Raw genomic sequence first — 27940 nt, forward strand, 5'->3', positions numbered from 1 at the left:
GGAAGAGGGGCAACTGGGAAAGAATCCGGCACCCCGACCGGGACTAGAACCCAGTGTGCCAGCGCCGCTAGGTGGAGGATTAGCCTATTGAGCCGTGGCGCCGGCCAAAAAAGCTTTTAAGTTATAAAAAGGTTTATGGGGCCGGCACCATGGCTAACTTGGCTAATCTTCCACCTGTGGCGCTGGCACTCCGGGTTCTAGTCCCGGTTGGGACGTTGGTTCTATCCCGGTTGCTCCTCCTCCAGTCTAGCTCTCTGCTGTGTCCCGGGAAGGCAGTGGAGGATGGCCCAGTTCCCTGGGCCCTGCACCCCATGGGAGACCAGGATAAGCATCTGGCTCCTGGCTTCGGATCGGCGTAGCTCTGGCCATAGCGGCCATTTGTGGGGTGAACCAACAGAAGGAAGACCTTTCTCTGTCTCTCTCTCACTATCTAACTCTTTCTGTCAAATAAATAAAAAAATAAATTAAAAGGTTTATGTGGTATCCCTCTGAAAGGGGTCTGGCCTTGGTAGGACTCATAGGTCCCTTCTTCGTCTAAAAGGCTGAACCTGTGTCCCTTCCTGGGTGTGAAGTAAGCTGCTTACTGCTCCGAAGCAAAGAGCTCTCTGGTCAGTTTTCCTTCATCCTTAGCCGCAGTGGATGCTGCTCAGCTGCTGTGAGCCTCTGGTCGAAAGCCCCAGATGTGCCTTTCAGCAAGTATTGCCTTTGAATTGGCTCACGGTCTTCTGTGCAGGAGTTGGAAAAGAATGTTGTAGAAGGCTTCCCTGTTCAGGCAGTGGTTAGACCAGGCTAGCGCCTTTCCTCTACAGGGCCTTAGTGTAAGCTGATCCTTTTGCCCAGGTTGCTTTTTCCCTATTGGCTTTATGCCCTGCCTCCCCAGACATTGTTCCAGAGCCCAGACTAGAGCACATTTCCACTGTGCTATGCTCTTTTGTTTTCCTTCTTCATACTGTTTTTAGTACCCCTCCCCCATAACCTCTATCTGTGCATCTTGGTTTGATTCCATTGTTCTGTGGACTGTAGCTCCATGTAGGCAGAGACCATATTGCTCTTGTTCTTTGTTGTGCCTCTTGTACTAGCTCAATAACACTTGTTGAATAGATGAATATAAATGTGGCGTTTGAAGCTTTGCTTCTTTTAAAAAATGTTTATTTTCATTAATTTGAGAGACTGAGCAAGGCATGCACATGCGCACACACTCACACATATAGAGACCTTCCACCTGTTGGTTCATTCCCGAGTTCACAATAGCCAGGGCTGGACCAGGCTCCAAAGCCAGAAGCCTAGAACTCCATTTGGGTTTTCCGCATGGGTGGCAGAGACTTAAGCATTTGAGCTGTCATCTGCTTCCTCTCAAAATGCATTAGCAGGAAGCTGGATCTGAAGTAGAACAGCTGGGACTAGAACCAGAGCTCTGGTGTGGGTTTTGAGCATTCTGAGTGGCATCTTAACCCACCATGCCGTGATGCCCATCCCAGAAGCTGTGCTTCTGAATTGGAGCAAGGCATGAACATTTAATCAATTTCTAATTTCTGTTTTGATACAGGGCAGAGTGTCAATTCACATAATTAAAATTGACTGTATTAACTTCTGAAAAACTAGAAGTATAATGATTTGTTCTTCCAACCTTGTTAAACTTGTCCATATCAAAATAGGCATATCAAAGCCATCAGATCAAAATTAATACTTGTATCCACTGCTTGGCCTCCCATCGTTATTTTCTTTAAGTCTTACCCACTGCAGAAAGTCTTCCAAAATTAGCTCTTGCCAGCATCATTCCCTAGAGTTGGCACAGAAAATAACAGCATGACTCTATCGATTTTAGGTTGCTTTTGTGTTCTCATTTGTGCTGTATTTCATCTTGGTTGTAAGGTTGGTCTTAACCTCAGAGGTCACCCCTCCACTCCTTTACCTCCTGACTTCCCTTCTGTGTGGTGCCAGGGACTGTGCTCTTCTTAAAACTGGATTCTAATAAAATGTGTTGAATGACTAGATGGAAAACTGAGACATGATATGTGGAATCAGTTGGAAACTGATTTCAAATCAGTTAAGGTTGGTAGCTCCTTTGCAAAAATTAAAAAAAAAAAAAATTGTGAAAGGCAATAAGGAAAATTGTTTAAGAAAAAACAGACCTGTGTCTCAACCTGGGTTGAGTGGGGGTCATCCTAAAGGAAATGTGCGTGGGAAATAAAAACGCACGTCTCTGCATGTTCTGAGCTTTTGTTCACAGCACCAGGAGAGAGGTTGTTAACAGAAGAGGTGCATAGTCTTCACTTCCTCTATGCCCGGAAGCGAAAGTGCCCAGTGGCTTCCTCTCTCAAGAGAGTGAAAATAATACCTTCTGTGATGTTCACACCCTGAGGTGTCTGTCTGTCCTCCTGATGGCCTCATCAGTCTCTGTTGTTTGCCTTCCTTCTTCCTCCCAAATGCTTTTTCCTGCCACTTATGGTTTGGCTGCTTTGTTAATGAATGTGTACTCTTATTTTTGGATACAGTTACCTCTGCAACTGATTTATTTATTTACTTATTTACTTACTTATTTATTTATTTTGTCCTTAGCTCAGCTCTGAATGGGCTTTGGAAAGTCAAGAAGAAAATCCAGTCTGCTTTTTGGGAGACATTGGACAGCCGAATAAATGCAGGTATGTAGCTTTCCCTATTTTTTTTAAAAAAAGAGAATCAATGATTAAAAAGGTAATGCAATTATGATATAGAACCTGTAAGGTTATCTGTATTAATGCTTTTTATTTAAAAAAAAAATAAGTCTTTTATTCATTCCCAGTGGTGAGTATGCTGGTTAAAAGGAAATCTCAATTGAACAAAAGTATAGGAAGCACAGAATAAAAGCTAAAGTTCCCTTGTCATGTCTCCTGGGTGTTTACCCCTGTTAATAATTTATTGTGTATTTTTCACAGGTATAACCAAAAGCACTATAATATACACATTTTACTGTTTTTCACTTTGTAATAAGTCATACACATCTTTTTCAGTATTGAATCACATAGTCTTATGTCACCCTTTAAAAACATCTTTAGAAATTATTTTTTATTTATTCAAGAGTCAGAGAGAGTTCCCATCTGCTGATTTGTTCCCCAAATGCCTGCAGTGGCTGGAATTGGGGTATGGCTAGAGTCAAGAGCCAGGAATGAAATCCAGGTTTCCCATGTGGGTGGCAGGAACCCAATTACTTGAGCAATCCCAGGGGCTGCACTGGCTGGAAGCTGGAGTCAGGAACTAGAGCAGGGTCTACCACAGGCACTCAGATGTGGGACATGGGCATCTTAACTGCTCCCTATGTCATCCTTTTGAATAACTGTCCTTTGTGTTGATATTCCTTGTTTTGTTTTGATTTTCATTTAAAAAAAAATTTTTTTTTGACAGGCAGAGTAGATTGTGAGAGAGAGAGACAGAGAGAAAGGTCTTCCTTTTGCCGTTGGTTCACCCTCCAGTGGCCGCCATGGCTGGCGCACTGTGGCCGGCGCACCGTGCTGATCCGATGGCAGGAGCCAGGTGCTTCTCCTGGTCTCCCATGGGGTGCAGGGCCCAAGTACTTGGGCCATCCTCACTACACTGGCCACAGCAGAGAGCTGGCCTGGAAGAGGGGCAACCGGGACAGAATCCGGCACCCCGACTGGGACTAGAACCCGGTGTGCCGGCGCCGCTAGGTGGAGGATTAGCCTATTGAGCTGCGGCGCCGGCCAAAAATTTTTTTGACAGGTAGAGTTATAGACATGAGAGAGAGAGAGAGAGAGAGAGGGAGGGAGGTCTTCCTTTTGTTGGTTCACTCTCCAAATGGCTGTCACGGCCAGCGCTGTGCCAATCCAAAGCCAGGAGCCAGGTGCTTCCTCCTGGTCTCCCATGCGGGTGCAGGGCCCAAGCACTTAAGCCATCCTCCACTGCCCTCATGGGCCACAGCAGAGAGCTAGACTGGAAGAGGAGCAACCAGGACTAGAACCAGCACCCATATGGGATGCAGGCACCGCAGTTGGAGGATTAACCAAGTGAGCCATGGTGCCGGCCAGTATGCCTTATTTTGTTTAGTGAATGCTCTCTTCTTAGATGCTATCAATTGTGTTTTTCTGCCTCAAACAGTTGCATATCTTGTATGTGTATAATTATATATAGTGCCTGATTTATTTCCTTAGAGTTAAAGGGTATAAGACTCTTTGCAGTTTCCCCCTGTTATGTCTGTAAAGAATCTCAAGAACAAAGGTTTATCTAAATAAGTTTATTTTGGTGTAAGACAAAATTTTAAATCTGCTATGCATAGTTTTTATAATATGCATTTTCCATGAACTTTTTAAATAGCCTAAAGGAATGGATTTCAGGATTTTTTTGATTAAATATTATTAGCTCACCCTTTTTATTTTTTTAAAGATCTATTTATTTATTTGAAAGTTAGAACTACACAGAGAGAAGAGACAGAGATCTTCCATCTTCTGGTTCATTCCCCAAGTGGCTGTAACAGCCTGGGCTAGACCAGGTTGAAGCCAGGAGCTTTTTCCAGATCACCCATGTGGGTGTTAGGACCCAAGTATCTGGGCCATCTTCCGCTGCTTTCTCAGGCACATTAGCAGAATGCTGGATCAGAAGTGGAGCAGCCGGGTCTCAACCAGGACCCATATGGGATGCTGGCATTGCAGATGATGGCTTTACCCAGCTGGCTACAACACTGGCCCCTAGCTTATCCTTTGCTTCCATTTTCCATTAACTTTTTGAAGTATCCCTAGTATGGCTTTACTTGTTTCCTCATGTCATTCTGCAAGCATCCACTTTCTGTAATCCTTTGTGCTTTGTACTAGGGATCAGAGAAACATCATAGTTCGTGTCAAGGAAGTGACAGGTGCACAAATAAGATTGTCATTTTTCATGTGATAGTGCACACCTAGTTTAAGAGCACAGAAGGGAGGCCTTCAGCTTAGGCAGTGAAAGCTCCCTGGAGGAGGTTTGTCTGAGTCAAGTCCTGAAGAGTTGAAGGCTGCCATGAACGAGGTAGAGGAGTCAGCATGAGTGAAGAGAGGAGGGTGAGAAACCATATTGGGGTGGAGGTAGGTACAGGGACAGTGGCAAGCTTTGTAGATGTCAAAGATGAAGTCAGAACCTGGGGTGATAGAAGATGGGACAACTGGCCAGGTGATAGAGGGCTTCTGTCACAGAATTGGAGAATCTGTGTGAAGATTGATGAGCAGACATTGGAGGGTTTGCTGCCTGTAACAAAGACTTTTTTAAGAAGTTAAGCAAAGGTCAGCCTGCCAGGCAGAAGAATGCAGGGCTAGAGAAGTTAGTTTGTAGGCCATTGGTGTGGGAGCAAGGGGAAGAAAGAATGTGTAGTGTTTTTCCTTGTTTGTTGCTTGTTTTTGGCCTTACCCAAGGCTCCATTACTAAGATAGGGTCTTTGGTCCTAGTTGCCTTCCCTTTTAAGGGTTCTCATGTGGACAACTTACTTACAAACTTCTCCCCAGTGGGTTCCAGCCTTCCCTAAACAACACTTCCCTCGTTCTGCTGCCTGCCTATGCATGGGGTAGTTGGCACCTGACCCCATTCCTTAACTTTTACTGCCCTTCCATATGACTTCTGAACATGTGTCATTAGTCATTTGTGTGCACCATCCCAGAAGAAGATATGAGGCTAGATAAGACATGGTCCCTGTCAACACCAGACTTGCTGTTTAGCAGAACATAGGCGTACGAGACTATAGTTCATACCATTGGTCTATTTAAAAGTTGAGTTTCCAGTAGAGGTAGCAGCAGTATTAGTAACTAACAGGGCACCTGTAACATCATTGGTTCCAGACTGGGCCACATTCTTCAGCTACAACTTATGTGTACAGAAAATAAATTCAGGCCATATTTAAATTACTATGTTTTTTGAGAATATGATCTGACTAATTAATTAGCTAGTGTGCATAATTATTTTTTTGCCTTGTTTTCACCCCTTGTGGGCTCTGACGTGTTTGGTTTTTCAGGAAGGGGAGGGCCAGGAAGAGGTACTTCCCCTGAGTGGGTATTTCTGCATGCCTACCTGTACACCATTCTCTCTTGCTGCTTGAACTTGCAGCACATAGAATGACCACATGGCTTCTTTTTCCTCCCACTACAGTATCTAAATATAAAAGAGGACTGCAATGCCATGGCTTTCTGTGCTAAAATGAGGAGCTCCAAGAAGACCGAGGTGGATCTGGAGGCCCCTGAGCCTGGGGTGGAAGTGGTCTTCTATCTGTCGGACAGGGAACCCCTCCGGCTGGGCAGTGGAGAGTACACGGCGGAGGAGGTGTGCATCAGGGCCGCACAGGAATGCCGTGAGTACTGGCTGCTGCGTGGGAGGTTTTGGTGGCACACCATCCTGTAAGGATTTACCATCCGGGGCTCTGCCCCTTGTAGCTCTGCTGAACAGAAAGGGTATATAGGTTCAGCGAGGCTCTTGCCACTAAATTGCACGTGACCCTAAGGCCAGTGATTTTGATCCTTAGAGTTTCACTTTTAAGTGTCTTAGTCTGCAAAGTGGCTCATTCCTGGACTCTCAGGATTACACTTATCTTTTGTGGGGGCTCAGTTCTCTGCTTCCCTCCATCTGCACAGTTGGCATTAACATGAGCACTAGGTGAGGTGGTATGTAAAGCACTTAGCACAAAATAGAAACCCATCGAGCAGCATCTCAGGATCTTAGTCAAGATCCCGCATGTCTGAAGCTTGACTCATCCTTCTGCCACTGCCACCTGCCTTCCCCCAAGTGATGCTGTCTTCAAGTAAGAAGCTGAGTGTCACTTTGTGGCTTGGTCAGGTTGCCACATTGTGAAAATGACAATGAGGTTGACAGCAACACATTTTTGTTTTTTTTAAAGATTTATTTTATTTATTTGTAAGACAGTTACAGAGAGAGGTAGAGACAGAGAGAGAGGTCTTCCATCTGCTGGTTTACTCCCCAGATGGCCACAACGACTGGAGCTGTGCCAATCTGAAGCCAGGAGCCAGGAGCTTCTTCCGGGTCTCCCATGCAGGTGCAGGGCCCAAGTACTTGGGCCATCTTCTACTGCTTTCCCAGGCCATAGCAGAAAGCTGGATCAGAAGAGGAGTAGTCAGGACTAGAAACGGCACCTATATGGGATGCCAGCGCTTCAGGCCAGGGCTTTAACCCGCTGCACCACAGCACCAGCCCCATGAAGCTTGTCGTTAAGTTAGCCTGTCACCTTCAAAAGGTGGAGAAACTAAAACAAACTAGTAAAATAATAACTCTTTAAAAAAGTATCCTTTGAACTTGGGGACAATGGCAGTTTTTATGCCTACCTCTTTCTATAAAAATTTTAAACATTTTAATATTTAATTTGAAAGGCAGAGTGACAGGGAGAGAGATCTTCCATCTGGTGATTCACTCCCCAAATGACAGCAATAGCTGGGGCTAAGATCAAGCTGAAGCCAGTAGCCAGGAGTGTTATCCAGGTCTCACACATGGCTGGCAGGGGCCCAAACACTTAGACACTTCTGCTTTTCTCAGGCCATTAACAGGGAGCTGGATCAGAAGTGGAGCAGCCAGGACATAGACTTGTACCCATATGGGATTACCCTTTACCCCACAATGCTGACACCTAAAATGCCTTCTGTATTAGGGTTAAGTATAAGGGCAAAGGTTCATGCTATTAGGAAGAGTGTAGTAGAGTCTTATTAACTAAATATAACACAGGATAAATGGGCTGTGCTATGAATTGCTAGTTGGAAAATGGAGTACTTAAAGTCATTCTCATTGCACAGCAATATGTACACGTAACCAGCTTTAGAAGACAGCTTCAAATGTTTTTGTAGTTAACAGAACAACCAAATATAAATCAGTGCTTCTGAAGTATTGTTTAAGGCTTTGGCCTTTTGTCGTTGTTTGTTTTCCCTCCTTTCTCTTGAGATTTGAGAATCTCAGAGGTTTGTCTGTTTTCTTTGCCAAGCTTCTTGCCATCAGCACGGAAGGTAGAAACCTCAGTTTGTTAGCTGGGGTCATGTTAGGCTGAGGTGCACGTTGGGATGAGATTAGGGAGGCACCACGGACCTGCCAGGGAAGGACAGGAGCAGGTGGAGCCTGTGAGTCTGCTGAGGGGCATGGCCACTGGGTCTCCTGTAAGTAACTCTGGCCTCAGGGTCACTTGATTGGGGCCATTATGTTTATGCCTTTTCTGTGGAAAGTGAGTGGTGTCTCACGTTTATTAATTTTAAAAATGTATAAATGCTGACTGCCACAGATTCCTGTAGCTTTCATTGTTACTATAGTAAGTGATGTTTTGGTAGCAGTGTTGTTTTTTTCTGTTTTCACCTGTATGTGGCTCATTGCTTTACCTTCTCTGTAACTTTATCTGGTTTGAATCTCAGCTTTGCATTTTACTGGCTGAGTAGCCCGTGAGTCAGTCTAAATCTCAGGGGCCATAGTTTCTTCATCTGTGAAATGGCAAATAATGTTCACCTCATTTAGTTTTCTGGAGGGCTAAAAGCTGGTGACTGTGGAGTGTGCCAGCAGTGTTGGTGTCGTAGTTAGAGTTGTTCAGTACTTGCTCTTAGAGAGGTGTCCTTGACTTTCCTTGTTTTTGGGTAGTTATAGTGTTAGAATCAGACCTGTGGTCGAATTACAGATGGTTCTGGGACTGCCTCAGATGTGTGTGTGCACACTCAAATACCGGTATGTGTAGAGAAAAGCCAGGTTTCCAGGCCAGCCCATGGAACCAGTCTGAGTGAAAACCCAAAACCCACCTGAAGTGTAGTTGAGATGACATCAGGTCCTAAAGCTGTTTGCCGTTGCTCTCAAGGGAAATGCTCCTGGCCATTGTGCTTTGTCTTCTCTATTTGTAAGGCAGAGTGTAGCTCCCCAGGGGACCACTCCCAGCTTCTAGAGAGGCAGGGAATGAGACTTGCAGGAGAGAATGTCGAGATGCCAGCCTTTTAACCCAGTGTCGGCCTTGGAGTCATCTAGGGGCAGGGCCAGAGAGGGCCCCACCATGTGTCATTCCCACTTTGGGTGTCTGATTTGAGAAATAGTTGCCAGTTATCTCATGTTCCCACATATTTTTTGGCCATTTAAGTCCACTGTGTCTTAGTCTGAGGCCTAGCTGCACGTGGAAACATCAGTACTGTTGACAGAATTTGGCAGTCATCCCCCCCACACCTGTGTTGTGGGTCTGAGTAATTTTAATCATGGGCGTGGAACCAGGTGGCTTCATAGTCTCCCTTTTCTTTTCCATGTTCTTCTTGCCAGAGGCGGCAGCTGCTGGGGATGGGGAGGCAGAGGAGCACTGTCGGGGCTGGCTTTGTTAAGCCTGTACCTTCTTGCTGGTCGGCTACTAATAAAAAATATTTATGTTCACTATAAAGAGTACTTAAGACACATATTTATTATTAATGGTAATAGATTTTAATCACTGACAAGAATCACTTTGGTTATTACTTATTCTAATATGCATTTTGTGCACTACTGCCAGGAAGCTCTTTGCATGTGTGTTAGAATTGCTTAACATTTTCTGTAGGAAACAGATTGAAGATTTCCCAAAGAGTAAGAGTATTTCTGATTGTGATTCCTAGGTGCTTATCAGATAGGAGATATGAGCTCCTCAGATATTGTTTGCTCTTTTAAGTAGGATTTGATAAGACTGTATCATAGATACCTATAAAGAGAACTGTCATCAGTTCTCTTTGATTTTTAAGTGATTTTAATTTGATTTGTCAGGCAATACAGGGCATATTCCTGGGGAGCCATGGTTCTTTGTGTTTGCTTTTTTTTTTTTTTTAAAGATTTTTATGTGTTTATGTATTTGAAACACAAAGGTAAAGAGAGAGAGAGAGAGATTTCCATCCACTGTTTCACTCCTTAAATGATTGCAGTGGCCAGGGCTGGGCCAGGCTGAAGCCAGGAGCCTGGAACTCTACCCCTACCTTCCCAGGTACATTAGCTGGGAGCTGAATTGGAAGTGGAGCAGCCAGAACTTGAACTGGCATCATATGGGATACTAGTGTTGCAGGCTGCAACTTAACCCTCTATGCCACAACACTGGCCCCTGTGGTTCTTGATTGCTGGGATTGGAACTGCCTGATTGAACATGGTGGGAAGTCATAATTGCCCTTAGAGGATACTTGTTTCCTAGATGTGTCTGGATGAGAGAATTCTTTATCTTGTCATTCGCTAGGCTTTGGAGGCCTGTGGCCAAATGTATGTCCCTTCAATTTTCTGATGTGTTCCTTACTCCCTCCCCATCCCCAGGTATCTCTCCTCTGTGTCACAACCTCTTTGCCTTGTATGATGAGAGCACCAAGCTCTGGTATGCTCCGAATCGCACCATCACTGTTGATGACAAGACGTCCCTCCGGCTGCACTACCGGATGAGGTATGGGGAATACAGGGCTGGTGCTGTTTGGCCTCCTCGTGTGGTGAAGGACAGTGGTTAACCGGGGCCTTGAGTCACCTGCAGAGAAGTATTGTAATCATTTTTTGTAATTTGTAACTTTTGTATTTTCTTGGTATGAGTATTTGGTATTCAGTATTTGGAAGGCAGCTCAAAGATGAGTTTGATCACCCTCTACTGCCATATTTTGGAAAGAAATCTTTAGGATGCACAGGGTATTTTGAATAGAACCAGTATCCTCAGTATCCCACCGCTGACCTTTTCGAACAGTGAATCATGGTTGGGAGTTTAATTTAGTAGGTTGTGATGAGAGTTTGTTTCTCTCTCTTTCTCTTAAAGACTTACTTATTTTTATTTCTTTTTAGATTCATTTTTTATTATTTTTATTTGAAAGAATTACACACAGAGAAGGAGAGGAGGCAGGGAGAGAGAGAGGTCTTCCATCTGCTGGTTCACTCCCCAATTGTCCGCAACAGCCAGAGCTGCGCCGATCCAAAGCCAGGAGCCAGGGGCTTCCTCCTGGTCTTCCCACATGGGAGCAGGGGCCCAAGGAGTTGGGCCATCTTCTACTGCTTTCCCAGGCCATAGCAGAGAGCTGGATTGGAAGTGGAGCTGCTGGGACTCGAACTGGCACCCATATGGGATGCTGGCACTGCAAGTGGTGGCTTTACCTGCTATGCCACAGTGCCAGCCCCTAAAGACTTACTTATTTAACTGAAAGAGTTACAGAGAGAGAGAGAGAGAGAAAATCTTCCATCTGCTGGTTCACTCTCCAAGTGACAGCAACAGCCAGGGCTGGGCCAATCCAAAGCCAGGAGACAGGAGCTTCTTTTGAGTCTCCCACATGAGTGCAGGGGCCCAAGCACTTGGGCCGTCTTCTACTGCTTTCCCATGCACATTAGCAAGGAGCTGTATGGAAAGCAGAGCAGTTGGGACACGAAGCAGCACCCATATGGGATGTTGGCGTCGCAGATGGTAGCTTTACCTGCTATGCCACAATGCCAGCCCCTGGGATATTTTTCTAGATATTGTCCTCAAGGTTTGCTGTATGATCAGTGTTGACTTGCATACTTAAAGCCCGTAGTCTAGGAATGGGCATGTCATCAAGTTCTGTTTCTTTTCCTCTCAGAGTCTAGAATGGTAACATTTGAGACTTAGAAGAGGGTGAGTTTACCTAATTCAACCCTCCCACGTTTTCATTGGGAAAGCTGATGTCCCCCACTCCCAAGGGCAGGGACTTACCCAAAGTTATGCCTTTAATGAACGGTCTTGCTGGTACCAGAGCCCTCTGAGCAGCATCAGCCTTTGTTGGTCAGATGAATGCCTCACTATTAGAAGCTATCCCCGCCTGCTCCCTTTTTCTTTGAGCTGCCAGGAAGTGCACAGCTACTTCACTTTTGTCACCTTGACTTTGTACCTGATATTGAGCTTCAACAGGATGTTACTTTATTACCACAGGATCTTTGAACTTGGAAAAAATAAAAAAAAGATAGCACCCTAAGTGAAAACATTTGCATTATAAAAATACTACAAAAGTTTTGAAACCTCACAATCTCACCACTAAAGAAGATGCAATGTGAAAACAAATGTTGTTGATTATTTCAGTGGAACCCCAGCTCTATTTTTGTAAATGTACTTTACTTACGGTTTTCTATTTTTAGAAAGTGATTTTGGTAGTTACTCTTTTATACTATATCTTAGTATATAAGACAATCATATTCTTTATTCTTTTTTAAGAAAAATTTTCTTGCTTTTTATTCAAGTGAATTTCACAATCCACTAATGTAATTCTATAGAAACTGAAAGAGAATTCATTATGCACAATATCTGCAAATAAAATATGCAGTGACCCATAGTTTAATTTCTAAAACACTTGGAAGTTTTGCAAGCCATTGGGTCTGCTGACAGCCTTAGTCTTCTGTTGCTATCAGTGTCTGGTCCCTTTCATCTATGTGGAGGTTGAGGGGCCAGTCCAGCAGCTTTGGAGACCTGTTGTGTTTCACATAGCCTTGGGCTCTATAGATACATGGTTCTTCTGTGTGTGAGAGACAGAGGGAGAGCAAAGGCCACAGTCACTGTCATAAGTTACCAGGAAGATGAGTGATACAGAATAATTGAAAGTTAAAGAGCTTTTTTTTAACCTTTAAAGCAGTTTCTTTATTCATCCTTTTTCTTCTCCGTGTTGATTATTCTTCCCTGAGTTTGTTCATCATTTGTTGTTTATCTGCAAGCATGTATTAAGCACTTGTTATGTGCCAGGCACTGGAGAGTCGATGGTGAGAAAGACAGCTGTGGCCTCTGCTTTGTTTTTCCTCCATATGCATCTGCTTGATTCCTGGCTTCTCTTGTTTCAGCCCATATTCCATGGAGCTGGTATCCTGCCTCATAGCAGCTCACTCTTATCCTGTTTTCTGCCTGCTATGTATAGTCAAGGCTCTGTAGCCTGCCATTTATTTTCTCTGGTCCCTGCCTCCCTTCTGTGACCCATTCTCTCCTTCCTGCGACCTTTCTTGGTTCCCTCTTTGGCACTCCTTGGTACCTCATTGGAGACTTTCTTATATCCAGGGACAGCTTATCCCAGGGGTGAGGAGCATTTGGCCCATGGCCACGTAAGGCCCACAAAATCCTTTGGTCTAGCCCTGCCAAGGCAACCACGTGTGGAACTCGAAATTCAATAAATATAAAGGAGGCTTATTCTGAAACTGATGATTTCTTATGGACTGTGAATGACATTATGGCCCCTGGCAGATAAAAGATTCCCCACTTCTGACTTATCCATTTGGTACAGTGCCTAGTAATAATTTCTGGGACCCACGAGATTATTAGGAGCCCAATGAGATGTTTTGATTTTGTTTAAAGTCAGGAAAGATAGAAATAATTAATTCAGGCTGGATTATATTCATTTTTATGCCAACACAGTAGTGAAGTATAACTTCTGATTTTTTTTATGAAGAGGAAAAGTGTGTGGGGTCTGTGAAAGTCCTGGTATAGTCCTGCTTCTCTCATGTACCCCATTGTCAAGTGGCTTTATATTGCTGGATGTACCTGATTGCCCCGGTAGACAGGCAACTCAGAGAGGGCAGGACCTGACATATCCCATAGGCTCTGCAACTATGACTCAGTGGCAGATGCCCCAGTTTAACAGCAGTTCTTCTGGAGATGAGTTTTAATTTGTTGCTTCTGTGTGATATGGTTGTTTTTGCATCAGCTCCTGGGCATGCCAAGAGAGAAGAGATCCAGGCTCCAGCTGAGTCTGTCGCTTAGGGAGGGTGGGAGCCAGCTTTGCTCAGTTCCTTGTGCGCTGTCTGGGACTCGTTGCCACAGACAGGTAGCAGAGGAAAGTGGTGAAGGAACCGAGGTCAGTGTGCAGTCTTGGTCACCTGGCCTCTTGAAATCTTGATTTCTTTCAGTATAAATGGAAACAATGAAGCCTACCTGGTAGAGGAGCTGTCATGATGAAGTGGTGTCCAGCATCTGAAGTGTTCACTAACTCACAACACTGCATCTAATGCTGGTTATTAACTAGTAGGGTTCATGCAGTTCCTTTTTTACAACTCCTTTAATTTAATAACAGTACTCTGGGACATAGGAATACCTGGCATGTGAGTTGTCCATCTTGACTGTGTGATGAACTTAGATGTCAGGAATGTCAAATGCACCTCAAAGAGGTCATGGCCAGTGGCTTCAACATGCAGCTGATGGTGAAGGTCCACGGAGTTGCAGGGTCAGCGTCTCATCCTAGTCAAAGGGTGTTTTCTTGTTTGGAAAGATGCATTGGCCAGTCAGAGGAGCCCTGTCTATGTGATCTTCAGGGAGTTGCTTTTTCTGTCAGAGTTAGAGAGGAGGTGCTGTCACAGAATGGAAAGAGCAGGGCTCGTCTGTTTGCCCCCCAGAGCCGTTCAGCCTCCTGCACTGGCCACTGTGGGTTGAGCCAGCCTTCCAGGGTCACAGTTAACATCCATTTTCCTGCTTCCCAGGTTCTATTTCACCAACTGGCATGGGACCAATGACAGCGAGCAGTCTGTGTGGCGACATTCTCCAAAGAAGCAGAAAAATGGCTATGAGAAAAAGAAGGTTCCAGATGCAACCCCTCTCCTTGACGCCAACTCCCTGGAGTATCTGTTTGCTCAGGTGGGAAATTTGGATGCAGGGTTGTGGGGATGGTGAGGCATTACAGAGCTCAGATTCCCTTGTGCACTGAACTTGGTGGTGCTAGGATGCTGTGAGACCTATCGCCCCATACCTGGAGCAGCCCCAAGTGAGGAATGCTCATTATCCCACACCCGGGTTTTCCAGCCTCACTTCTTCCCTGTTCCCTTCTTTCCCCCCAGCTTCGTGGCACTGCGCCTTTCAGATGCAGTCCCTGCAGCAGAGGGAGATAGTGCTTGAGGGAAGGTGTAGTTCAGTGAGGCTGATGAACGTACTTCTCGGCAGTCTTCCGTGTTTGTGGGGAAAGGAGGTGGCCCCTGTGTCACAGCTAAGACACTCAGGAAAGCCAAAAGAGAAGTTAGAACCACCTGGAGTTACATTACCCTAGATCACTAACGTTTTTGATAATACATTTCCTGATTTTAACATGCAAATTTATTATGTATTTTGAAAATACCTTACATTCATATTATCTCATATGAACTGTCCTGAAATTTAATTTAAGATTTATTTGTTTATTTGAAAGGCAGAGCTAGAGAGAGAAAGGGATCTTCCATCTGTTGATTCACTCCTCAAATGGCCATGACTATCCGGGCTGGGCCAGGCTGAATTCATGAGTCCAGAACTCCATCTGGGTCTCCCAAATGGGTCCAAGGGTCCAAGCACTTGGGCCATCTTCTGCTGCTTTCCCAGGCACATTAGTAGGGAGCTGAATCTGAAGTGGAGCAGCTGGGACTTGAACTGTGCTCAATATGGGATGCCCACACCTTAGGCAGCAGCTTAACCTGCTACACCACACTGCTGGCCCCTATTTTAAATTACATATTTGAAAGACAGGTAGATAGATAGGGTGAGATCTATCTGCCACTGGTTCACTCCCTAAATGTCAACAGTGGCAGAGGCTGGTTCAAGCAAAAAATAGGAGCCTAGAACTCAATCCAGGTCACCTGTGTGGGTCACAGGGACCCAATTACTTGAGCCATCATCTGTGCTTCCCAGGGTCTGCATCAGCAGGAAGTTGGAAGCAGGTATCAAACCTAGCCACTCTGATATTAGACACAGTGTCTTCAGCTGCTAGGACGAATGCCAGTCCCTAAGCTGCTTTCTTATTCATCCCATTTTAACTCATCTGTTCTTCATCTTTCACATGTCCTTGGCACCTGGAACATCTGGCCTATGATTGGTTCCCAGAGTTGTAAATGAATGAATGATAGTATTTAACTTTTCAGTGCCTTAGATTCCACATCTGTTAGATAGAGATGATCTTTATAAAACCACACAGGACCACTATTAGGGCTAAATGAATAATAAATAAAAAGAACCAGGCACAGTGTCTAGCACTGAGGTGAGGATTTAATGAATGGGCAACAATGTTGATATTATCATCATTATTCTGTATGAAGCAGATGGTGGGCACTGCTTGCTGTCCAGTTTTTAAATTTTTAAAATTTTTTTTATTATTTTGAGAAACAGACATAGAAAGACCAAGGAAAAGAGGGATATCCCCAAACACCCAGGAGCCAAGAACTCAATCCTGGTCTCCCATATGAATCACAGGGACTCAACTACTTGAGCCAATACCTGCTGCCTCAGAGGGTACATATTAGCAAGAAGCAGGAATTGGGAATGGAGCCAAGACACAAACCCAGGCACTCTGATACAGCCTCTTAACCATTGCACCAAATGCTTGGCTCCATTTAGTCTTTTTTTTTTTTTTTTTTTTTTTTTTTTATTTATTTTTGACAGGCAGTTAGTGAGAGAGAGAGACAGAGAGACAGGTCTTCCTTCTGTTGGTTCACCCCCCAAATGGCTGCTGTGGCTGGCGCACTGTGCCAATCCAAAGCCAGGAGCCAGGTGCTTCCTCCTGGTCTCCCATGCGGGTGCAGGGCCCAAGCACTTGGGCCATCCTCTACTGCCTTCCCGGGCCACAGCAGAGAGCTGGCCTGGAAGAGGGGCAACTGGGACAGAATCCAGCACCCCAACCGGGACTAGAACCTGGGGTGCCGGCGCCGCAGGTGGAGAATTAGCCTAGTGAGCCGCGGCGCCGGCCTTATTTTTGTTTTCTGAAGTCCCCTTTGGCTGCTGGAACACCGTGTACCCTATCAGTGAGGTGGGATACATTGGTAATACTTTCACTACTGTAAACTTGAGCAGCAGATATGGAAGAGTCTTGGATGTGGTAATGATATACTGTAGAATATGAATAGTGCCCTGTCAACTTTATATCCCAGACCAGGACATTGCGGTACATGTTTGTGGAATTGATGAATAATCGAAGCCCAGCCCAGCATCACCTTCCCCTGGTCTGGCATGGTGCAGGCCTGGTCACAGTTTTTCAGTGTCATTTATCCAGCAGGCCCCATTGGAGGAGCTTCATGCTTATACTGTTTACTGGTATGTCACATAGGGCTCAATAGATATTTGTTAAATGAATGAATTAACCTGGTGAGAATATTCCTCAGCCCCTCCATGCCCAACTGTATTGAAAAGAGCTTTGATGCTGGAGAAACCATGAATCTGTCGAGTCTCATTGCTGTGCTGCTTTTCTGACTGATACTTCCTGTGGGGTAGTTGTCTCCTCTAGAAAAAAACATGGGTGGGCTTCTGAAACTTAAGTGGTGGTTCATTTTTTCTTGCCTCTGCTCCAAAGGGACAATATGATTTGGTCAAATGCCTGGCTCCTATTCGAGACCCCAAGACGGAACAGGATGGGCATGACATCGAGAATGAGTGTCTAGGGATGGCCGTCCTGGCCATCTCACACTATGCCATGATGAGGAAAATGCAATTGCCTGAACTCCCCAAGGACATCAGGTAAGTATTCCTGCCAGCTGAGGAGCTGATCGTGGGGATCGTAGTACCTTTCTTATTCTCATACACTTCAGCTTATCTCCTGCTGGCACTGGGCTGACCCCTGCTCTCTGCAAAACCAGAATCTTGTTTAGAATTTTTGTGATAGGTAGCACAATTATAATTGTGCCCTGATTTTGAATGTTGGCATCTAAGCTCATAAATTTATAGTGGAGTGAAATTTCTGGGTGGAGGATGTCGATCAAATTAGTGACCCACATGCTTTTTACTTCCCTGCTTACCCACACCCCTATCACTATGGTTTACCTTTGGTGGCTGGACCTATTTTATTTTATTTAAAGATTTATTTATTTATTTATTTGAAAGTCAGAGTTACACAGAGAGAGGAGAGGCAGAGAGAGAGAGAGAGGTCTTCCATCCATTGGTTCACTCCCTAAATGGCTGCAACAGCAGGAGCTGCACTGATCCAGAGCCAGGAGCTTCTTCTGGGTCTCCCATGTGGGTGCAGGGCCCAAGGACTTGGGCCATCTTGTACTGCTATCCCAGGCCATAGCAGACAGTTGGATAGGAAGTGGAGCAGCCAGGTCTTGAACCAGCACCCATATGGGATGCCAGCGCTTCAGGCCAGAGCGTTAACCCCCCTGCACCACAGGGCCGGCCCCTGGACCTATTTTAAAAATCCTTCCCAACGTAGCTCTCCAATTCCCAGCCTGAGATCCCCAAGGAGTTGTAATTTACTAGAGAGCTGTTCATTCTTATGTGAAGGATAATCAACTCTGACCTTTATATGCAATTTCTGTGTTTTTTGTTTGTTTTTTTGTTTTTGTTTTTAAAGATTTACTTATTTGAAAGGCAGAGAGAGAGAGAATCAGTTCTCCATCTGCCAGTGCAAATGGCTCTGCATGGCTGAGACTGGGCAAGGCTGAAGCCAGGAGCTTCATCAAGGTCTCCCACAGGGGTGCAGGGATCCCAGTACTTGGGCCGTCTTCTCCTTATTTGGCAACACACAGAACTCAAATCCACAGATTTAGATTTGTCTCTAAAGTATTTTCTGCTAAGCTGTACATGAAAAAGAGTATATTTTCCTATTTTCTTTTAGCTATAAGCGATATATCCCAGAAACGTTGAATAAGTCCATCAGACAGAGGAACCTTCTCACCAGGATGCGGATTAATAATGTTTTCAAGGATTTCCTAAAGGAGTTTAACAACAAGACCATTTGTGACAGCAGCGTGTCAACACATGACCTGAAAGTGAAATACCTTGCTACTTTGGAGACTTTGACAAAACATTATGGTGCTGAAATATTTGAGACTTCCATGTTACTGATCTCATCAGAAAATGAGATGAATTGGTTTCATTCCAGTGACAGTGGAATTGTTCTCTACTATGAAGTGATGGTGACTGGAAATCTTGGAATCCAGTGGAGGCAGAAACCAAATGTAAGTGGCTGAAGCTGGCTGATGTACGTGTGTCACACAGTGGGGCTGTTGCATGTCCATGGCCTCCTTGGATTGAGTTTATTTAGGCTGGAGATCATGTGCCATACATGTTTTATTTGTATCCATGGGCACAAGGTCTAAATAAGTATTTATTGCCTTCTATAGGGAAATACAAAAACATAATAACCCAATAGCAGCAGGCATTCACTGAGCGCTTACCACGTGCTAAGTACTTGTTGCACTTTTGACATGTATTAACTCATTCAGTTCCAAAAGTAAAACCAAAACCCTTGAGAAGAGCAGTGCTGACACTATGTTATACCCATTTACAGATAAATTCAGAGGCATATAGAGAAATTAAGAAACTTGCCCAAGACATAACTGAGAAGCAGATGTGCCAGTAATTGGACTCGGGCCTCTGGCTCTGTGGAACAGGATAATTGATTTTGCAGGAAGAGGCTTCTTTAGTAAGGTGTTTGTTGGATGAGGCAGTAGAGCAGAGTGGTTTAAGAGCATGGGCTTTAAACCCAAGTAGACCAGATACAAATTCTAGCTCTACAAGTCAGAGTTACGTACCCTTGGCAGGTTGTTTCTCCTGTGCCAGTTAAGTATGGTCGTCTGCCAGAGGGAGGTACTTCCTGCATCTCACTCACAGCATTGTTGAGAGAATGAAATGGCATTTAGCACAGGGCCTGGCGCATAATAAATGTTGAGTAAATTTTCAAAGCTACTATAATTATTATTACTCTAAGTAATAATATCAAAGTAAATGTAAGATCCATTTTCTCCTCCCATTTTGTTCTCATCCTGAAGTGGAAATACCTAGCAGAACTGAGGGCTTTTTGCATGGCACTTACCTCAGACATCCTCATGTTTTCTGGATGGAGAAATAAAGGTTTGCGGAGATGCCCTAACTAGTTGTATGACTTCCTGAGATAGGAACTTAGCCTAGATCTCCAAACATCTGGTTTGTACAGATGCATACTTTCAAATGTGTCAGTTATTGAAGCATGGAATTCACATCTTCTCTTGAAAATGCCAACCTGAGTATTGTTAAGTTCGAGACAATGAGTGACAGAGGAGAAAGCTTGTGTCTGCCTTGTCTTTTGTCCCTGCCTGGGTCGAAGCATTGGCATTAGTGTGCAAGTGAGGGGACCTGACTGCAGGTGTGTGTGTGCTGGGCAGGCCGCTCCCTTTCCGAGTTGACCTGCATGTGTGGAGCATGTGTAAAGAGCTCAGTCGCTACTCATTAAAGTCCCCTCCAGATGCGCAGTCCCAAGATGCCCTAATCAGGCCCAGTCCCCGGTCTGAAGCCTGTAGGTGCCGACTCCTCCAGTTCCTCTGGATCCAGGCACGCTGGCTTTCTCCTCCATGGACCTCGGCCCTGCTTCAGTTTGTCGGAAGCATTAACCTTTTACTGGTGGAAACTGAGAAAGCCAAGCTAATGTTGTCACCTACGCATCTTGTCAGGTTGTGCCTGTTGAAAAAGAAAAAAGTAAACTGAAGCGGAAGAAACTGGAAAATAAACTCAGGAAAGATGAGGAGAGAAACAAAACGCGAGAAGAGTGGAACAATTTTTCCTACTTCCCTGAAATCACTCACATTGTAATAAAGGAGTCTGTGGTCAGCATTAACAAGCAGGATAACAAAAAAATGGTAAGTGCTCCCAGGGCTGTCACATGCGGGTCTGCGGAGGATGCCTGGCAGGGTGGTGGCAGCCCTGGTAAGCCAAAGGTCGCTGGTGCCAGGAGGCATCCTCGGGGTCAGTGGTTAAGGTCCGGCGTGACATTCCTGTGCCTTTCCTCTGTCTTGCAAATATGAATCTGCCTGCCCAAAGATACTGCAGCATCGACATTCAATTCACGAAAGTGAGTGGAATTGAACGGAAGGGAATCAGCGGGCGCCAGTGTTTCCTCTGGGGCTCCTGCAGTCCTCTGCAGAGTCCTGTGGGTCCTTGGCCATGAGACGCGGGAGCCCGGCGAGTGGCAGGCTCACCCAGGGACTCTCAGGTGTTGGGTCTCGCTTCCTCTTTTTTGGTATCACTTGAGGACATAATCGGGACGAGCAGGCCTGTTTGGTGGGGAAGTGGGGCCTCTGCCAAAGCAAACATGCGTGACGCTCTCAGAGGGCGGAGTCAGCCGCCGGCGGTGCTGTGGTGCACAGCTGCAGCGCCGCCCACTGCCTCTGTCTGCTGGCGTGGCCTTTGGGAAGGCGGTTTGGCAGTGTGTGATACGAGCCTTGAAGTTGTGTGTTTTCTTCTCGGGAGTCTAGGGCTTCTGTCCTCCAGAAGGTGTGAGAGGCAGACAGCAGTTTATGAATAAGAATGTCAGGTACAGCGATTTACTGTCCGTTTCCTAAAGAACCCCAAGGGAGAAGCTTGACGGTTTCCAACCCAAAGAAGTGATAAATGCTTTAGGAGATGGAAATGCGCATTGCGCTGACTTGGCTGCTGCATGCTGTATGTGTGTACCGAGTGGAGGGGTGACTGTAGCCCAATAATGTGTATAGCCATTAGGTGTCAATTAAAAAAGGGAATATTCACAGCCAGAGTTGTGGCGTACCAGGGTAAGTCTCTGCCGGTGATGCCAGCATCACATATGGGCACTCAATTCCAATCCAGCTCCCTGCTAATGTGCTTGGGAAAGCAGTGGAAGATGGCCCAAATACTTGGGCCTCTGTACTCACATGGGAGATCCAGAGGAAACTCCTGGTGTGCAGCTTGGCCCAGTCATGGCTGTTGTGGCCATTTGGGGAGAGAACCGTAGATGGAAGAGTTCTCTCCCTCTCTCTATCTCTGTAACTCTGCCTTTCAAAATAAATCTTTGAAAAAAAATTCACTCCAGCACTGTTCACAGTGTCAAAACATTGAAAATGATCTAAATACACAGTAATAAGAGAGTAAGAAAATAAATCACAGTTCTGTATATGTAGTAGAATATACAACTACATTTCTTAATTTTTCTGATATTTGGAAAAATGTTTTTGTAAATGAAAAACAGAATATAAAACTTTATGTGTACAATGGTACTAATTTGTTTAAAATTTTTTTTTTTTTTTTTTTTTTTGACAGGCAGAGTGGACAGTGAGAGAGACAGAGAGAAAGGTCTTCCTTTGCCGTTGGTTCACCCTCCAATGGCCGCCGCGGCCGGCGCGCTGCGGCTGGCGCACCGCGCTGATCCGATGGCAGGAGCCAGGAGCCAGGTGCTTTTCCTGGTCTCCCATGGGGTGCAGGGCCCAAGCACCTGGGCCATCCTCCGCTGCACTCCCTGGCCACAGCAGAGGGCTGGCCTGGAAGAGGGGCAACCGGGACAGAATCCGGCGCCCCGACCGGGACTAGAACCCGGTGTGCCGGCGCCGCTAGGCGGAGGATTAGCCTAGTGAGCCGCGGCGCCGGCCGATTTGTTTAAAATTTTTAAAAGATATACACACACATCTGTCTATATATATATACATACATATACTTTTAGAAAATAAACATTAGCACTGGTTTATTTGTGGTGGGAATATGACTGTTTTCATCCCTCCCTTGTTTTAAAACAAAAAGAAATACATTAATATTATCAGAAAAGTGTAGTAAAAACAAGTAGGAGAGTCCAGGTACCTGTTAGCGGGTAGATGGAAGAGTGGAAGGAGGGGGAAAATAATATTAAGTGCAATGTGTGGAGCCTGTTACAGACACTAGGCCCTGTGTTGGCTGCCATGCCTGTGTCTTCCTTGTTAGTGTTAAAGGAGCCTGAGAGAACAGTCAGCTGCTTCAGGTGGGAAACCTGAGACTAATAAGGAGGCGTAGAACTTGTACAGGGTCACACAGTGAGAAAAGGTCAGGTCCTTGCCCAGTTCTGTCTGGCTCCAGCCTGTGTGTTTTGTCTCTGTTGCTTTGGTTTCTGAGGTGTTATCCTCCCCCAGGGACATGAGGGCGTGAGGGAGAGGTTCCTCTGCCCGTGATCTTCTCTTCAGCATGACCAAACCCTTTTAGGAAGCTAGGCAGAGGAGGAGGAGGAGCAGAAACCTGGTGCACGTTTTGTGAGCCTGCCCCCTTCTGTCCTGGCTGTCAGAGTCAAGTCCAAACATTTGGTCTTCCTGTGACTTTGTTTTTCTTTACAAACACCAGCCATGCTATATGCAAGCCACTTTTTGTTCTAAGCTCTTTATAGATACCAATGCTTTTTTTCTTAAGTTTTTATTTATTGAGTTACTTGAAAGTGAGAGTTACAGAGAAGGAGAAGCAGAGGAGGAGATAGAGAGGTCTTCCATCCACTGATTCACTCCCCAAATGACTGCAGCGGCCAGGGCTAGGCCAGGCTGATGCCAAGAGCTTCATCCAGGTCTTCCATGTGGGTGCCATCTTCCACTGGTATGTAAGCAGAGAGCTAGATTGGAAGTAGATCAGCACCCATATGGAATGCTGGCGCTGCAGGTGGTGGCTTTACCTGCTACGCCACAGCGTGGGGCCCCAGATGTCAATTTAGTTTTCATATCTTAATTTTCGTGTCTGCCCTGTAGATTGATGTATTAGTATCCCTGTTTCACAGAGGAGGAAACTGAAGCACAGAGGTTAAGGGGGCTGTCCAGAGTCACACAGCTGTTAGGCCAAACCATTTGCAGTTGCCAGCATTTGACCACTTTTGACCTATAGAGAGCAGTGAAGGTGCGGATCCGCAGACCCAGGCTCGCCGGCCCCAGCCCTGGGGGCTGGCCGCTTCCTGATGCCGCCTCGTTACCGTCCCACTCCCTTTCCCCTTCCCAGCTCTTAGAGCATCAGTCTTCCAGGAAGCACGATGCCAGCATGCAGGGCAGCCAGATCTCAATTTATCACTGCCCTCTGCAGCTCCTTGACCTCTGCCCTTTCTGTTTCAGAGAACCTAAGTGCTTAGTGGTCTTGCTTATTGTGTGGGTAGGGGAGAGGCTGCCCAAGCCAGCCCCGCCTTTCGTTCTAGAGCATCTTGAATAGGTTCTTTGGGGATATCTGCCAGTGGGTGACTGGCCGCATAAGGGAAATCTCCTTCCTCAGGTTCCCACCCTGAGGTGGCTTCCTCAGTTCCCAACCCCAGGGCACCCTTCCTTGTCGTCATGTCTGTCACCAGGCTCCACCTCCTTCCAGAATGGTTATTATAACCGCCTGCCGCTTTTCCCTTCCTGGTCTTCTCATCTCTCTGCGACCAGCCTCTTCTTTCTCCAGCGTTATGGAAAGAGTCTTATTTGCAAGTGTCATTTTGCTCAGGTCTTTAAAGATTTTTGTAAGTGAAAGTTTCCAAGTCATGGCTTTCCATACCTTCCTTCACCAGGAAATGTTCTTGGTCAGCCCCCCGGCTGCTCTCAGATGGGCATTGCCTACTCAGGGGTCTGTGATTAAGAACAGGAACCTCCCCACCCCCATCTCGCCCCCCGGGCCAGCGCTGTGCCATAGTGGGCTAAGCCTCTGCTTGTGGCGCCTGAAACCCAGATGGGCGCTGGTTTGAGTCTTGGCTACTCCTGTTCTGGTCCAGCTCTCTCTTATGGCCTGGGAAGGCAGTAGAAGATGGCCCAAGTCCTTAGACCCCTGCACCTGCATGGGAGACCCAGAAGAAGCTCCTGGCTCCTGCCTTTGGATCAGCCCAGCTCTGGCCATTGTGGCCATCTGGGGAGTGAGCCAGTGGATAGAAGTCCTCTCTGTCTCTCCCTCTCTCTGTCACTCTGCCTCTCAAATAAGTAAATAAGAAATCTTAAAAAAAAAAAAAAAAAAAAAAAGACCAGAACCCCCTACCTGTCTTCTCTGCCAATGTTTTCCTGAATACCTTCCCCTCTGCTCTTGTCTTGGCCACTTACCACTCTGAGGAAGGCTCTCTGCTTCCTCCAAACCCCAAGCAGTCCCTGGAGTTAGTCTAGTAATTCATTGTGTCCAGGAGCATTCCTGGGTTAAATCCACGAGTTTTTACCCTTTGGACCAAGTCTGCCATGAACTAACCCAGGGCAGCATTTCCATAGGTGTTCCTGTCTGTTACAGCCTCCCATACCTCCAGTCCTGCCACCCATGCAACACTAGCCCTCATATGATAGGTTCGAGTCCCGGCTGCTCCACTTCCAGTCCAGCTCCCTGCTAATGCACCTGGGAAAGCAGCAGAGGATGGCCCAAGTGTTTGGGCCCCTGCACCCACGTTGTAGACCTGGATGGAGTTCCAGGCTCCTGACTTCAGGCTGTCCCAGCTCCAGCTGTTATGGCCATTTGGGAGTGAACCAGTGGATGGAAGATCTCTCTCTGTGTCTCTGCCGCTCTGTAACTCTGCTTTTCAAATAAATAAATCTTTCTTAAAAGTGAGATGAAGATGAGAAAGTATGTTGAACAGTAAAAATCCTGTGTAAATGCAAGAGGGATCTTTAGCAACACAAAAGCGACATCCCTGTGGGGTTGTGTGTCTGTTATGTTCCTCCCTGCAGCTCAGCTGCTGAGGATGCCAGATACGTACATGATGTGATCGTGGGCATCTCTTCCCTGTCCCCAGGAACTGAAGCTCTCTTCCCATGAGGAGGCCTTGTCCTTCGTGTCCCTGGTGGATGGCTACTTCCGGCTCACAGCAGACGCCCATCATTACCTCTGCACTGACGTGGCTCCACCACTGATCGTCCACAACATACAGAATGGCTGTCATGGTCCAATCTGGTAGGTTCTGGAACCTTTACAGTCACCTTTGGGCTGAAAAGATCCCACATTTTAGCGACAGAACGCATGGCCTCCTCTTTCCCAGGCGTGTCCAGTTTTTTGGGTTGGGGCAGATGACCGTGTTGCCTGCTGCATATGGGGTCCCATCTTCTCCATCCCTACTGAGCAGGTTTTCAGCTACCTATGCCCTTGCAGTAGCCCCTCAGCTCCTCTGTTAACAGTTTAATCCTCCTCTGTCTCCATAGCTGGCCAAGAAGCACTGCAGCTCTTGACTCTCACTGTGTCAAACACGGTGGGCTGTTTGAGAACGGCAGGACACAGGTCTCAGCATCACACAGTGTGGCGGGTGAAGCCCTGAGGCAGCCTGTCCTAAGGGCCAGATGAGTGGTGGCACCAAGGCTGTCATAGCCTTAAGGCCTCAAAGAATTCCACCTGCTTCTCACATTGATGATGGCCTGTGCTCAGATACCTCGGGGGGGGGGGGGGGTAGTTTGCACCACCACAGTATACCCTTTCCCGATACAGAGTTGGAGTTTGCCTCTCCATAACATGTACCTCCTCGTTTGAGTTCTGCCTTTTTAGACACCAGGTATTCAGCTTATTTCCTCTACTTTTTTATAAATATTTATTTATTAATTTGAAAGAGTTACACAGAAAAGGAGAGAGAGAGGCAGAGAGGTCTTCCATCCTCTGGTTCACTTCCCCAACTGGCCACAACGGCCGGAGTTGCACCAATCTGAAACCAGGAGCCAGGAGCATCTTCTGGGTCTCCCATGTGGGTGCAGGGACCCAAGCACTTGGGCCATCTTCCACTGCTTTCCCAGGCCACAGCAGAGAGCTGGATTGGAAGTGGAGCAGCCAGGACTCAAACCAGCACCCATATGGGATGCCGGCACTGCAGGCGGTGGCTTTACCTGCTACGCCCCAGCGGCAGCCCCACTTCCTTCCTCTTACACTTTTACATCCCCAGGGCCAACAACTTCCTCTGACTGGCCTCCAGGTCACGGAAGATAGCTGCTCTGTTCTTTCCGAGTCTCTCTTTTCAGGCCTGACTAGATCTGGGAAAGCGTCTCTTCAGTTGCCTCCCTTCCTCAGGACGTGCTGTTCACCCTCCCTGTCCCCGTTCCCTGTGACAGGGTAGATTGGGATTGCTGTGGCCCTGGCCTGGAGAGACTCACAAATCCTGGGGCATCTAACACACAGGAACTGCAGAGCAGTGGGCTCCGTGTCCTAAAAAGCTTCTTCCTCCAGTGCCTCGCTGTGGCTGGCATCAGGGCCTTGGCCCTGGCTTGTTCTGTGCCCTGTGATGGCCTTCCTGCAGAACCCACACGGCCTCCACGCCCGTCAGGTGTCTGTCGGTGACCACCTCCTGTGCAGTAACAGCACCTCTGCGTCCCACGCTCCCTGGTGCCTTTGCTCGGCCAGTGACATTCTTCAGTGGCGTGTGCTACCTGCCGACACACCCTATTTATTTCCATTTCTGCTTGTGTCTGGTCTGCGCTTCCTGAAGGCAGGCGGCACTGTCTGCGTCGTCCTCAGCACCCACAGCAGCGGCCGACCCGTCGCAGGCCCTCAGAGCATTTGCTGAGTGATGGACTGTTTGGCGTTCTGTGGAGCTGGAAGTGTACTCCCTGCAGAGCCTTCCGAGAGGAGGAGCTTGCAGAATGAGTGATGGTTTGCCGCATCTTAACAAAGGGGCAGGGTCTCCGGGGCGAGGCAGGGTGAGCCGCTGGGTGGGGCAGCAGAGGCTCTGCCCTTCTAAAGCCTGTTGACTGCGCCAGCCCCCCGCCCCTGCACTTAGTGAGCAGCACGCACTGAGCGCTGGGAAGTAGGTGGCTTTGTTTAGCCAGGGTTCGTTGTCCTCTGCATGCCAGGCATTGGCCCTCGGGATGTAAAAGTGTAAAACAGACATGCCTCCCTACTGACGTCCTTCTAATCCCCATGGAAGGATTCACTCAAAGTGGTGTTTCATACCTGCTGTGAGCCAGGCTTGTTCTGGTTACTGGGATGTAGCACTCAACAAAACAGCCCTGAATTCCGGCCCCATGAGGCTCTTGCTGCAGTTGGGTTGGCTGGGGTTGGTGAGGAGGGGTGAGTTCCCTACTATTACATCATTGCCAGCTTCTCATTCCAAGCCTTGGGGGAGGCCTTTGTGGCTGGAACTGGACACAACATCTGTACGACACTTGGGGACAAGCTGAGATCAGTGCGTAGGAGACACGTTCAGTCTCAGGGGTCCTCAGCACCCCCATTTGCCTCTTGCATCTCTGAGAGGATTTAGCAGCCAGGCAATTATGCACTTGAGCCGTCTACTGTGGGCAGCCCGGGGGGGTGGGTACCCCCGAGGGTTTATTGTGCGACATGCGTGACTCTTTCTCCCTTGGTCTGCCCCCCACCCCACAGCACAGAGTATGCCATCAATAAACTGCGGCAAGAAGGGAATGAGGAGGGGATGTACGTGCTGAGGTGGAGCTGCACCGACTTTGACAACATCCTCATGACTGTCACCTGCTTTGAGAAGTCTGAGGTCAGTCA

General features: G+C 46.8%; 1 protein-coding gene across 5 annotated transcripts in view; it reads left to right on the plus strand.

The window, feature by feature from the left end:
• JAK1 (Janus kinase 1) overlaps positions 1 to 27940 on the plus strand; it is a 142203-nt gene that overhangs the window by 91554 nt on the left and 22709 nt on the right. For all 5 annotated transcript variants that reach the window (XM_051856411.3, XM_008265123.5, XM_070078352.2 and 2 more), the window contains 9 exons: positions 2560 to 2642; positions 6100 to 6298; positions 10225 to 10348; positions 14344 to 14497; positions 17166 to 17329; positions 18426 to 18768; positions 20239 to 20424; positions 25248 to 25405; positions 27809 to 27932. In XM_051856411.3, the coding sequence (XP_051712371.3) occupies positions 2637 to 2642; positions 6100 to 6298; positions 10225 to 10348; positions 14344 to 14497; positions 17166 to 17329; positions 18426 to 18768; positions 20239 to 20424; positions 25248 to 25405; positions 27809 to 27932 (1458 nt within the window). In that variant the 5' untranslated portion in view covers positions 2560 to 2636. The remainder of the gene's footprint in view (positions 1 to 2559; positions 2643 to 6099; positions 6299 to 10224; positions 10349 to 14343; positions 14498 to 17165; positions 17330 to 18425; positions 18769 to 20238; positions 20425 to 25247; positions 25406 to 27808; positions 27933 to 27940) is intronic.

This window comes from Oryctolagus cuniculus, chromosome 7, assembly GCF_051225735.1.
Source record: "Oryctolagus cuniculus isolate XC-2025 breed Fujian yellow rabbit chromosome 7, ASM5122573v1, whole genome shotgun sequence".
Lineage (NCBI taxonomy): Eukaryota > Metazoa > Chordata > Mammalia > Lagomorpha > Leporidae > Oryctolagus > Oryctolagus cuniculus.